Source organism: Ranitomeya imitator, chromosome 5 (assembly GCF_032444005.1).
Source record: "Ranitomeya imitator isolate aRanImi1 chromosome 5, aRanImi1.pri, whole genome shotgun sequence".
NCBI lineage: Eukaryota > Metazoa > Chordata > Amphibia > Anura > Dendrobatidae > Ranitomeya > Ranitomeya imitator.
In genome coordinates this window covers 29,250,577-29,263,965 of record NC_091286.1, presented here as the reverse complement: position 1 = coordinate 29,263,965, position 13,389 = coordinate 29,250,577, and the positions used below count along the sequence as shown (strand labels likewise).

The 13,389-nt window shown below is 46.6% G+C and overlaps 1 protein-coding gene across 1 annotated transcript; it reads right to left on the bottom strand.

Annotated features, from left to right (window-relative positions):
- Positions 1–894: 894 nt before the first annotated feature.
- Positions 895–13,134, bottom strand: LOC138637655 (sericin-2-like). Its single transcript, XM_069726490.1, has 4 exons — positions 13,071–13,134; positions 12,877–12,980; positions 7,696–7,786; positions 895–1,910 (listed from the first exon to the last, which is right to left on the bottom strand). Exons 1-4 carry the CDS (start codon positions 13,132–13,134, stop codon positions 895–897), a joined length of 1,275 nt encoding a protein of 424 aa, XP_069582591.1.
- Between the last annotated feature and the right edge of the window lie 255 nt (positions 13,135–13,389).

Sequence of the window (13,389 nt, the reverse complement as noted above, 5' to 3'; positions counted from 1 at the left end):
ATGTGTGCTCTGTGCTTGTGTGATGTGTGCTCTGTACTTGTGTGATGTGTGCTCTGCACTTGTGTGATGTGTGCTCTGTACTTGTGTGATGTGTGCTCTGTACTTGTGTGATGTGTGCTCTGTACTTGTGTGATGTGTGCTCTGTGCTTGTGTGATGTGTGCTCTGTACTTGTGTGATGTGTGCTCTGTGCTTGTGTGACATTAGCTCTATATTTGCATGACACGTTCACTGTGCTTGTGTGATATGTGTGCTTACTTGTTTAACCTATGCGCTCGGCTACTGTGACATGTGTCATGCTTGTGTAACAGATGTGTGTTATTTTTATGTGACAACTGTGTGTTTTTCTTCCACGATGTGTATCCTATATGTTTTGTGACATGTGTGCTGCGCTTTCATGATATGCTGTTGTCTGACGTGTGCGGTGTGCTTGTGTGACGTGTGTTGTGCTAATGTGACACACGGGGCGTGATTGTGTGACTAGTGTCCTCTACTTGTGTGAGATGTATGCTTTGTATGTTTAATGTGCTTGTCTGGTGTGCTTCATGTGTGCTTGTTTGACCTGTGCTTATCTGACGGGTCTGATGGGTGCGCTGTGTGTCACATGTATGCAAAGCAGCGCAGCAGAATCTCGGTGGGTGGAATTGGGAGTAGTTGGAAAGGCAGGTAAGATGACTATGCAGCATTTCCTTATCTCAGAGGGGGTTGTACACTGGGGGGGTATGGGGGACTTGTAAGACTTCGGACATTTTTTCTCGGGACTATAGGAAGGAAGAGTCATGCCAGGACCCTAGTGTGAGTTCAGCCAAAACAGACTCTAGAGAGTCATGCGAGTGCCCTGAGGGATAGCCGATACTACTGCAGTGCAGATCATTTTTAGGTTGGTGTGAGTCGTACTAGTGTAAAACATTGCATTTCACTGTCTGTGGTTTCCTTCGAGCTGGGGCTTTTAGAGGCTGGAAACTGCAGCGCAGCTTATTGCCTGTGACCAGGGAACATGCCAATTCAGTTCCCTGGCAACATGCCGATTCAGATCCCTGGGAACATGCCGATTCAGATCCCTGGGAACATGCCGATTCAGATCCCTGGGAACATGCCGATTCAGATCCCTGGGAACATGCCGATTCAGATCCCTGGGAACATGCCGATTCAGATCCCTGGGAACATGCCGATTCAGATCCCTGGGAACATGCCGATTCAGATCCCTGGGAACATGCCGATTCAGATCCCTGGGAACATGCCGATTCAGATCCCTGGGAACATGCCGATTCAGATCCCTGGAAACATGCCGATTTAGATCCCTTGGAACATGCCGATTCAGATCCCTGGGAACATGCCGATTCAGATCCCTGGGAACATGCCGATTCAGATCCCTGGAAACATGCCGATTTAGATCCCTTGGAACATGCCGATTCAGATCCCTGGGAACATGCCGATTCAGATCCCTGGGAACATGCCGATTCGGATCCCTGGGAACATGCCGATTCGGATCCCTGGGAACATGCCGATTCGGATCCCTGGGAACATGCCGATTCGGATCCCTGGGAACATGCCGATTCAGTTCCCTGGGAACATGCTGATTCAGATCCCTTGGAACATTCCGATTCGGATCCCTGGGAACATGTCGATTCGGATCCCTGGGAACATGTCGATTCGGATCCCTGGGAACATGCAGATTCAGATCCCTGGGAACATGCCGATTCAGTTCCTTTGGAACATGCCAATTCGGATCCCTGGGAACATGCCGATTCAGTTCCTTTGGAACATGCCAATTCGGATCCCTGGGAACATGCCGATTCGGAACCCTGGGAACATGCCGATTCGGATCCCTGGGAACATGCCGATTCAGATCCCTGGGAACATGCCGATTCAGTTCCCTGGGTGCAACTATAACCATTAGAAATGTTGTAGTCTGCCAATAAAGAAGGTGTTGACGTGGACTGTTCATATGTTTATGTATAATCATAACTTCTTTTTGACAAAAACATGTAGAAAAGCATGATCTTCCTGCCCTCATCCTTGACTACAAGGTAAAACTGTTTTTAGTGCACATACCAGTATAAAATGTACGGGAACTGTCCCAAATCTCATGCTCTGTAACTCGCCATCCACTCTTTTTCAGTTCCTCTTTACCTGCACTCTACCAGGACTATAGGTGTTGGGACTTTCTTTCCTCTATCTTCTCAGCATACATTGCACCTACTATGGTTCATTTGCTTGCCCTACGTTAACTAAAAGCCAGGCACTCTCTTCTGCTAGCATGAGGTTTGCAGGACAGGAAAGCGGCAAAATAGAGATAAAGACATGCCTCCATTTTTGCTAAAGAGAGAAAAATCTTACCACTTCTGTCTCCTGGTTTCAGCTATTTGACAACAAGCACTGAAAAAAAAAACACCATAAGAGGAAAAACCTCCACTATTCGAGACCAAAAAACACCAGTACACAGGCAGACAGGCTTACCTGTCCAGGGCCTCCAAACAATTGCACTAACCAAGGTGCAGCGGACTCAAATAAAGATGGCAAATACACAGGTGCAATAATACCGATAAGGCAGCCAGCCTACAATCAGGAATTAGCCGCTTGGTGCACCTGTGCAAACAAATAATCTGTATGTGGCATGTTCACACAGAAATGCAGAGCATATGGCCCTTGACGTGGGTTGCCGGCTTAAGTATTGTGGCCATAATATCAACCAATACCTTGCATACATTGTTATGTTTTTGTGCAGCTGGGCCCTAGATGGCTCTGTAAACTGTGGCCTCTGTTTACACAGGATGCATTACAGTCAGCAATGGTTAGCCCGCTATATGGTGTCATTAATAGGCTTTGAGCCATATGCTGGTCATCTGTCTTTCTCGGGACTTCTCAATTTCTAAATTTGTTCTGTCTCCCAGGTCGTCTCCATCTCTCTAGTCGTCTCTCTCTTTCTCTGGGGTCATCTTGATTTTTCTGGTCGGCACTCTTTCTTGGGTCGTCTCACTTTCTCCGGTCGTCTCTCTCTCTGATCCCTCTTCCTCACTCAAGGCTGATGCTTTAATTCACTGGTCTGGTCCGTGCTGGTAGTTGCGGCTGTAAGCCAGCTCAGCTACAGTACTTCCATTTGTCTGTTCTGATACAGGTTCAGCTGTCAACTCCTCCCTTTCTTTGCCCTCCTGGGCCTTTTATAATTTTTAACTGAGAAACAGCTATCACCTGACCTGGTGTCTCCTCCAACCTCTTCCCCCTGGGAACATGCACTTCGTTCTACAGTTCCTGCTAATGCAATTCTGTCTGCTTTCCCTTTTCTTATCATCTTTGACCTGCAGATGGTGGCATTTACTTGCAGACCCTCTGTCAAGCATTAACTGTGTGGGACTTCTCATTTTTCCATCTCCTTACACAGCACTGAGTGTCTTCCGCTGCTCCCAGGGTCTGGTATGGGGTTCACCGCTGACGTCACTCATATCAGCAGCTCTGCTTGAGTAGATAGACCACCCTGCTCAGAGTACAGAGGTCACTTATTGGCTGCCAAGCTGTGGACCTGATATAAGTGTAGCAGCCAATAGCTGACACCAGAAGCAGTGGCGGAAACTCAGTGCTGGACCCGGAGGTGGAGAGTAAAGAGTGCTTGTTTTTTAATAACAGACTGGGATTTTCTGAAAGAGGGCAACCCCTTTAAATAACATATATCAGAGAGAAAGAAAATCACGCTGCATCCTAACTCTCAACGATTTGATGCTACAATTGTATATATCGGAAACATCACATTAAAACTGCTAAACAACAGGGAAGTTTGAGGACAAGAGCCGCATCAGAGGTAAATGAACTCTGAACTCCGAACGCAACATATTTGACAATCAGATTCCATGCCCACAGCATAGCTGCCCATTCATCTGAGTCCGCGTCAATGGCAAAAGACTAAGTAGAAAAGACGGAGCCAACGGGATAGTTCATAAATCATAATCAAATGCAGAGGAAAGGAGGAAGGGTCAATGAAAGGATATGGGCAAGAGCAAAAAAACAAAGCGAGCATCGCAGCAAATGACTGAAGTCGTCATATGCCGAGTGTCATTTACAACAGCAAGAGGAAAAGTTTTATGAACTCACCGAATGCACGCGACTACTGGCCTGGTATCTTATCGATAAGTTATCAATGTATGGACTGAAGTCTCTATGCGCACACTGCTGTACGAAATGTCCAGCTATAAAAAGGAATATAAGTAACAAAGTGCTAAAAAAAAGTTATAGTTATACTAAGTGATTAATTAGTCATTGGCTTAGCGGGACTTGTGCCCTCTATCCCAGTAATAATTCCCTCTAAGCACCCCCTAAAACAAATAATGCTCCTTGAGCGCCTCCATTAGAAAGCATTATTGGCCCCTTAGTGCCACCTCCAAAAATAACAAATGTAAACCACTACAAAAAAAATAAAAGTTTCTATTTGCATTATTCGAGAAATTACGGTAAGTCCTCTTTTCCCCTGCCACATTGCAGTGATGCCCACCTGCACCGGAACACTGATACCCTAAGATGGAGGATGGTGGGAGAAGAAGACTGTGGTTCTCTGTTCTATCACAGGATACAAATGTATTGGAATCATGTCGACGCCAGTACAATTCAAAGTGGAGCTGGCCCCGTCACCCAGGGCCAATTCCAGGGCCAGCAGGGACTTTGGGGCACGTGACCTATCCCACTAATGATGCTACTGCTACTTACCTTTTTTTTCTTCCTTTGAAATTTTGCACCCCTATGATTTTTGCCAAAAGGGCAGGCGCCACTGTACTCTTCCACAATCTACATAACTGGAATGTGGACATATTTGTGCCATAAAGTTGGTCCTCTTACCCACTAAAAGAATTAGCTCCAAGTCCAAAGGACAACTACCCTTCTGTCTATGGATTCTGGATCCTCATTTTGGAAGTATCATCTACAAGCCATCAAAGTCTACAGCTACATGGAAGCAACCTGACTCCTTTGTACAAAGTCCATGCCAGATTTTAATGAAAAAATGAAAAATTCCTTTAGGAGAACCCGTCATTGGTTTTACACCTTATAACTCCTCTCCATCACGTTTTAAAGGATGCAAATTGGGTTCCTACAACCCATTTAGACCCTCATAGCTGTCTCCATTTCTACAAAAAAGTACTTTATTCATGTCCAACGTTGCATGCAAATTGCACTGTCCGGTTCAATGGGCTTCTCCGGATCAGGATCTGCGCATCGTCATTGTCGGCAAACACCGCCTATTCTTTCTAGATGGACGAGGATGATGTCTTCTATGTCATCCACACATCATTCGCAATCTCACGCCTGCACAATTGAATCATTGATCTGAGAAAATGCACTTCGCTCTGCCCCACTATGGGAATGACAGTGGAGACATTATCCATATCCATAAAGAAAGAAGAGGGCATGTTTGCCGGGACTGGGGAAGCACTGAGCAAAGTTAAAGATGCCCACCAGACCGGATGGTGAAGTTGGCATGTAGTGTGGAACATGACTAATAGACTTTTCTGGAGGTATTTGGGGCATCTATTGGTGTATAAAAAGATTTTATTAAACCCATTTACATGCTTTAAAAGGTGATGGGCATGGGTTCATAAAGGTACCTTCACACTGAACAACATTACAATGATAACGATAGCGATCCGTGACGTTGCAGCGTCCTGGATAGCGATATCGTTGTGTTTGACAGGCAGCAGCGATCAGGATCCTGCTGTGACATCGCTGGTCGGAGCTAGAAGGCCAGAACTTTATTTTGTCGCTGGATCACCCGCTGACATCGCTGAATCGGCGTGTGTGACGCCGATCCAGCGATGTCTTCACTTGTAACCAGGGTAAACATCGGGTTACTAAGCGCAGGGCCGCGCTTAGTAACCCGATGTTTACCCTGGTTACCATTGTAAATGTAAAAAAAAAACAAACACATACTCACATTCCGGTGTCTGTCACGTCCCCGGCGTCCGCTTCCCTGCACTCCTCCTGCATCCTGTGTCAGCGCCGGCCGGCCGTAAAGCAGAGCACAGCGGTGATGTCACCGCTCTGCTTTACGGCCGGCGCTTACACAGGATGCAGGAGGAGTGCAGGGAAGCGGACGCTGGGGACGTGACAGGCACCGGAATGTGAGTATGTGTTTTTTTTTTTACATTGACAATGGTAACCAGGGTAAACATCGGGTTACTAAGTGCGGCCCTGCGCTTAGTAACCCGATGTTTACCCCGGTTACCCGGGGACTTCGGCATCGTTGGTCCCTGGAGAGCTGTCTGTGTGACAGCTCTCCAGCGACCACACAACGACTTTCCAACGATCACGGCCAGGTCGTATCGCTGGTCGTGATCGTTGGAAAGTTGCTGAGTGTGACGGTACCTTAAGGCGTAAAACCAGTGACAGCTTCCCTTTAAGCTTCCACCCCAGTTTAGTCCTAATCAGATTCGTTAGCCTCTGTACACCAAGGACTTCCAGGTGCCATATAAATCGCTAACAGCTGATCAGTGCGGGTTCTGGGTGTCCGACCCCAATTGATCGGACCACCATGACCTATCCTAAGGATAGAAGAGCCTAGTTTAGTCCCAGAGTGTTAGACCAGGATACAACTTCATGTTAGAAAGTGAAAATGAATTTGAAGTAAAATATATCATTTTGGGAACATAACGGTCCTAATAAAATATTGTGGATTTACAAGAAAAGTCATTTTTTTATGAATTGCAATCTATGTGTTTACTGTATTTTACATAAATCTTGTACATTTTCACATTTAGTAAATTATATATCTTTAGGTTTGTGTCATGTGAATTTATGGGACTAAAAGCAACTTATCCAATGGCTTATATATGTTCCTATCAAAAAGTAGTAAATGTATATCTCAGGCTGTTAATTCTTAAGAGAAGGTTTAATTTAACATGACATTTTTTTTTTACAAATTGGTTTATATTACTGGTAAAAATAAATTTGAAATATATCAGTTTTCGAAACACGATAAGAGAGTTTATTTTCTCGATATATAATGTGGGTTTTGTGTACATAATTGTTTTACGTTCTAAAAACATTAAAAATATTTTATATATCTTTTGAAGATTTTATGTAAATATATATATATATATATATATGTATATATATATATACACTGTAGATATATAGACAAAAGAAATATAAATATATGTGTATACAGTGGGTGAAGTTACTGTTGAACATAACACCAGTTTTCTAGGTGAAAAAGAAATCAAACCACAGATGTCCATAAAGTAAGATATGGTATGTATAATAATGAGACATAACACAGCGTGAGTATAATCTTACTCGTTTTTCTTATCTTTCAGGTTACATCGGGGGCTTATCTACAACATTACAGAATGCTGTAGATAAGCCCCTGATGCCGGTGGCCTTAGCTTATAGGCAAATTTTGGGGGTGACAGATTCCCTTTAATGTTAACCCCTTTCTGACAAAAGATGAAATATTCCGTCCATGTGCCCTGGGAAGAAGCGTAGCTAGGGTTTTGGTTCAGGGTCGGCGAAACTTCTGAGTGGCCCCTAAGCAGGTAACCATGATTACAGCTGGGTGATGCACCCTAATAGTGGAGGAGAACCTCAGCAGATGACCGCGCTGTTACTGAAGATAATCTCTATATAAAGACCAATATGGATAGTACCGCCATATGGTCAGTGGTAGAAACCAGTCCTACAGAACATAGATCACAGCACAGTTACAGATAATGACTTACCGCTGACGTTCTTTATGATGGAGTCGTCACTTTTTCCGTCTTTTCCATCTGGCCCAGACCAATATGACGACTTCTTCCAGTTAGAACTCGTCTGCAGAGAAAACAACAAAGACATATTTCACGTCTCATATTTTCAGCACCGTCACCATCTATTCCCAACATGCACAAACTCCTCATCCTGCTGATATCCCAATACTGAGCCGCTGCTGCCGTATGTGACCCTATTACTGCACCTGATACCCCAATACTGAGCCACTGCTGCCGTATGTGTCCCTATTACTACACCTGATACCCCAATACTGAGCCGCTGCTGCCATATGTGTCCCTATTACTGCCCCTGATACCCCAATACTGAGCCACTGCTGCCGTATGTGTCCCTATTACTGCCCCTGATACCCCAATACTGAGCCGCTGCTGCCGTATGTGTCCCTATTACTGCACCTGATACCCCAATACTGAGCCGCTGCTGCCGTATGTGTCCTTATTACTGCACCTGATACCCCAATACTGAGCCGCTGCTGCTGTATGTGTCACTATTACTGCACCTGATACCCCAATACTGAGCCGCTGCTGCCATATGTGTCCCTATTACTGCACCTGATACCCCAATACTGAGCCACTGCTGCCGTATGTGTCCCTATTACTGCCCCTGATACCCCAATACTGAGCCGCTGCTGCCGTATGTGTCCCTATTACTGCACCTGATACCCCAATACTGAGCCGCTGCTGCCATATGTGTCCCTATTACTGCACCTGATACCCCAATACTGAGCCGCTGCTGCTGTATGTGTCACTATTACTGCACCTGATACCCCAATACTGAGCCGCTGCTGCCGTATGTGTCCCTATTACTGCCCCTGATACCCCAATACTGAGCCGCTGCTGCCATATGTGTCCCTATTACTGCCCCTGATACCCCAATACTGAGCCGCTGCTGCCGTATGTGTCCCTATTACTGAACCTGATACCCCAATACTGAGCCGCTGCTGCCGTATGTGTCCCTATTACTGCACCTGATACCCCAATACTGAGGCGCTGCTGCCATATGTGTCCCTATTACTGCACCTGATACCCCAATACTGAGCCGCTGCTGCCGTATGTGTCCCTATTACTGCACCTGATACCCCAATACTGAGCTGCTGCCGTATGTGTCCCTATTACTGCACCTCATACCCCAATACTGAGCCACTGCTGCCATATGTGACCCTATTACTGCCCCTGATACCCCAATACTGAGCTACTGCTGCCGTATGTGTCCCTTTTACTGCACCTGATACCCCAATACTGAGCCGCTGCTGCCGTATGTGTCCCTATTACTGCACCTGATACCACAATACTGAGCCGCTGCTGCTATATGTGACCCTATTACTGCCCCTGATACCCCAATACTGAGCCGCTGCTGCCATATGTGTCCCTTTTACTGCACGTGATACCCCAATACTGAGACGCTGCTGCCGTATGTGTCCCTATTACTGCACCCAATACCCCAATAATGAGCCGCTGCTGCCTTATGTGTCCCTATTACTGCACCTAATACCCCAATACTGAGCCGCTGCTGCCGTATGTGTCCCTATTACTGCACCTAATACCCCAATACTGAGCCGCTGCTGCCGTATGTGTCCCTATTACTGCCCCTGATACCCCAATACTGAGCCGCTGCTGCCATATGTGTCCCTATTACTGCACCTGATACCCCAATTCTGAGCCACTGCTGCCATATGTGACCCTATTACTGCACCTGATACCCCAATACTGAGCCACTGCTGCCATATGTGTCCCTATTACTGCACCTGATACCCCAATTCTGAGCCACTGCTGCCATATGTGACCCTATTACTGCACCTGATACCCCAATACTGAGCCACTGCTGCCATATGTGTCCCTATTACTGCCCTGATACCTCAATACTGAGCCGCTGCTGATGTATGTGTCACTATTACTGCACCTGATACCCCAATACTGAGCCTCTGCTGCCATATGTGTCCCTATTACTGCATCTGATACCCCAATACTGAGCCTCTGCTGCCATATGTGTCCCTATTACTGCCCCGGATACCCCAATACTGAGCCTCTGCTGCCATATGTGACCCTATTACTGCACCTGATACCCCAATACTGAGCCACTGCTGCCCTATGTGTCCCTATTACTGCCCCTGACACCCCAATACTGAGCCGCTGCTGCCGTATGTGTCCCTATTACTGCACCTGATACCCCAATACTGAGCCGCTGCTGCCGTATGTGTCCCTATTACTGCACCTAATACCCCAATACTGAGCTGCTGCTGTCGTATGTGTCCCTATTACTGCACCTGATACCCCAATACTGAGCCGCTGCTGCCGTATGTGTCCCTATTACTGCACCTAATACCCCAATACTGAGCTGCTGCTGCCGTATGTGTCCCTATTACTGCACCTGACACCCCAATACTGAGCCGCTGCTGCCGTATGTGTCCCTATTACTGCACCTGCTGTTTGATACTTTGTGCCCTTTAAATTGTAAAGCACCCCCCTAGAACAGTGCTCCCCTCAAGAGCCAACAACAAGCCATGTATTCAGGATTTGCTTAGTATTGCACAGGTGATGGAATGCTTGCCTTTCCAGGTAATGCAATGATCACCTGGGCAATACTAAGGAAATCCTGAAAACATGACCTGTTGGTGGCTCTTGAGGACCGGAGTTGGGGAACACTGCTCTAGAATATAGTAATGCTGGGTGCAAGTGCCCTAGAAAACAATGCCCTCATTTTTTCCCCTAGAAAGTAATATTGCCCTGTGTGTCCCTTTGACAGTCACAGTAACCTGAGTTCCCCTATAAGTGCCCACTTTACATTTAAGAATGCCCCGAGTCTCACCCTGTACAGCTCCCCTATACACAGTATGATGCCCCCTCACTGTATACATACTGACCCTTTAGTATCCCCCAAACTGTTTGATGGTTCCAACACTGTATGATGGCCCCCTCAATGTAATTTCCACACTGTACGATGGCCCCTAGATAGCCTCCATATAGTATAATACACCAGATAGACAATTATATATATAGATTGAGGACTAAGGGTTTTTCCGTCTGTCTGTCTGTCTGTCTGTCCTGGAAATCCCGCACAGCGGCGATGATGTCATAAAGGACGTAGAAATCCCACGTTTCTGATTCAGCGACGGGCACAGTATCGACGTAGATTTCATAATGGTTGCCATGGCGACGATGATGTCATAAAGGTTGCCTCGACCAATCAGCGACGGGCACAGTCTGCCGCGAATTCTGGAATCATCATTGTCCATATACTACGGGGACATGCATATTCTAGAATACCCGATGCGTTAGAATCGGGCCACAATCTAGTATAGTATAATGCACTCCCCATAGGCCTCCATATGGTATAATGCACTCCCCATAGGCAGACTCTATCTATATCAGTATTCCCCAACTCCAGTCCTCAAGAGCCACCAACAGGTCATGTTTTTAGGATTTCCTTAGTATGGCCCAGGTGATAATTGCATCACCTGGCTAGGCAAGCATTCCATCACATGTGCAATACTAAGGTAATCCTGAAAACATGACTTGTTGGATGGCTCTTGAGAACTGGAGTTGGGGAGCACTGCTCTACATAGTATAATGCACCGCCCATCGGCAGACTCTATAATGTATAATGCAGGCCCCATGGGCAGACTCTATATAGTATAATGCAGCCCCCCATAGGCAGACTATAGCATAATACAACACCCCATAAGCAGACAGCAGGACTCAGGGGAGCTAAATAGCAAACCTGAACCCAGAATGGGCAGAGCAAAGTTAACCCTTGACATGATTCGCCCGGAAAAAGGGCAGACAGGATTAAACCGTGGAACGGATCATGACAGGCAGACTGTAATATAATGCAGCCCCCCATAGGAAGACTCTAATGTAAGGCAGCCCCCCATAGGCAGACTCTGATATAATGCAGCCACCCCATAGGCAGACTGTAATATAATGCAGACCCCATAGGCAGACTGCAATATAAGGCAGGCCTCCATAGGCAGACTGTAATATAATGCACCCCCAGGCAGACTCTAATATGACTCCACGCTTAGACACACCTGTGCCAGCATCCACAACTGTGCCACCAGCGAATGGCTATTGCCTTATGCCATATTGACTGTCACAAAACCAAGTGTAAGCAATCTCTTTGGGGACAGATTACTACATGTTCCCTGCATAGTGCCACTGTGTGATAAAGGCCATTAACTGGCCGTAACGTCTGCCGGCTGCTATAATCACATGTTATCAATAAAGTTTCACTTGAAGCATAATTTTTCACCCCGACGTGTGCAGTATTCTCCTGAACTATTGATGATTGGGACCATCAGTCCCTTCTCACTAGCACTGTCCGTCCAATTTTAGTTGAGTGTTAGCCATTGAATTTTTTCATATCTAATATAAGGCAGACCCCCATAGGCAGACTGTAATATAATGCACCCCCAGGCAGACTCTAATATAAGGCAGCCCCCCATAGGCAGACTCTAATATAACGTAGCTCCCCATAGGCAGACTGTAGTATAATGCAGCCCCCATAGGCAAATGTTAATATAATGCAGCCCCCCATAGTCAGATTGTAATATAATGCATCCCCAGGCAGACTCTAATATATGGTAGCCCCCCTAGGCAGACTAATATAATGCACCCCCAGGAAGACTAATATGAGGCAGCCCCCAATAGGCAGACTCTAGTATAATGCACCCCCAGGCAGACTCTAATATAAGGCAGCCCCCTATCGGCAGACTCTAATATAATGTAGCCCCCCATAGGCAGACTGTAGTATAAAGCAGCCCCATAGGCAAACATTAATATAATGCAGCCCCCCATAGTCAGATTGTAATATAATGCACCCCAGGCAGACTCTAATATAAGGAAGCCCCCCTATCGGCAGACTCTAATATAATGTAGCCCCCCATAGGCAGACTGTAGTATAAAGCAGCCCCCATAGGCAAACATTAATATAATGCAGCCCCCCATAGTCAGATTGTAATATAATGCACCCCAGGCAGACTCTAATATAAGGCATACCCCATAGGCAGACTCTAATATAATGCAGCCCCCCATAGGCAGACTGTAATATAATGCACCCCAGGCAGACTCTAATATAATACACCCCATCAGGCCTCTATAGTATGATGCACCTCCATAAAAAATAAATACAATACTCACCTTTCTTCCTGGTTCCTGCGCTGCTCTGAGCTCCCGCTCATCTCCTGACAGTGGGCGCTGGGTAGTGATGTCATCGCACTCGCGGTCAGTGTCTGCGTCAGATGCTGAGAGGGGGATGATGGGAGAGGGAGCATAGCGCTCCTTCTCTCATCAATGCAGACAGCTGTATCGGCATCTAGCCAATACAATTGAACCTGCGATGATTGGCGGGGGCTCACTGCTGGCACCGGCTCCCCTCCGCCTGCTCAGGAGCCCCATAGCGGCCGGGTGGCAGAGCATGGAGTTTATTCTCCCTGTTCTGCTGCAGAATGTAAGTATATGGGTGTGTTGTGCATGCCGATACAGTTATGGTAGCATAGCTCTGGATGGACCCCCTCTGTCCCCCCGGTAGCTACGCAATTGACCTTGGGCCTATTTGACCAAGGACGGATTATTAAGTCTGCGCAATCGCTCGCGCACCCAGGGGGTGTGCAGGCGATCGCCGCCGAGTTCAGCTGATTCTGAGAGCTGACA

Excerpts from the sequence above, each read along its gene's own strand:
- LOC138637655 (XM_069726490.1), bottom strand. The coding sequence starts at position 13,134 with ATGGGGCTCCTGAGCAGGCGGAGGGGAGCCGGTGCCAGCAGTGAGCCC. Across the intron at positions 7,787-12,876 it reads CGCAGGAACCAGGAAGAAAG|ACGAGTTCTAACTGGAAGAA; the intron begins GTGAGTATTGTA and ends TTTTCTCTGCAG. Across the intron at positions 1,911-7,695 it reads CATCATAAAGAACGTCAGCG|ACTACAACATTTCTAATGGT; the intron begins GTAAGTCATTAT and ends CTTTATTGGCAG.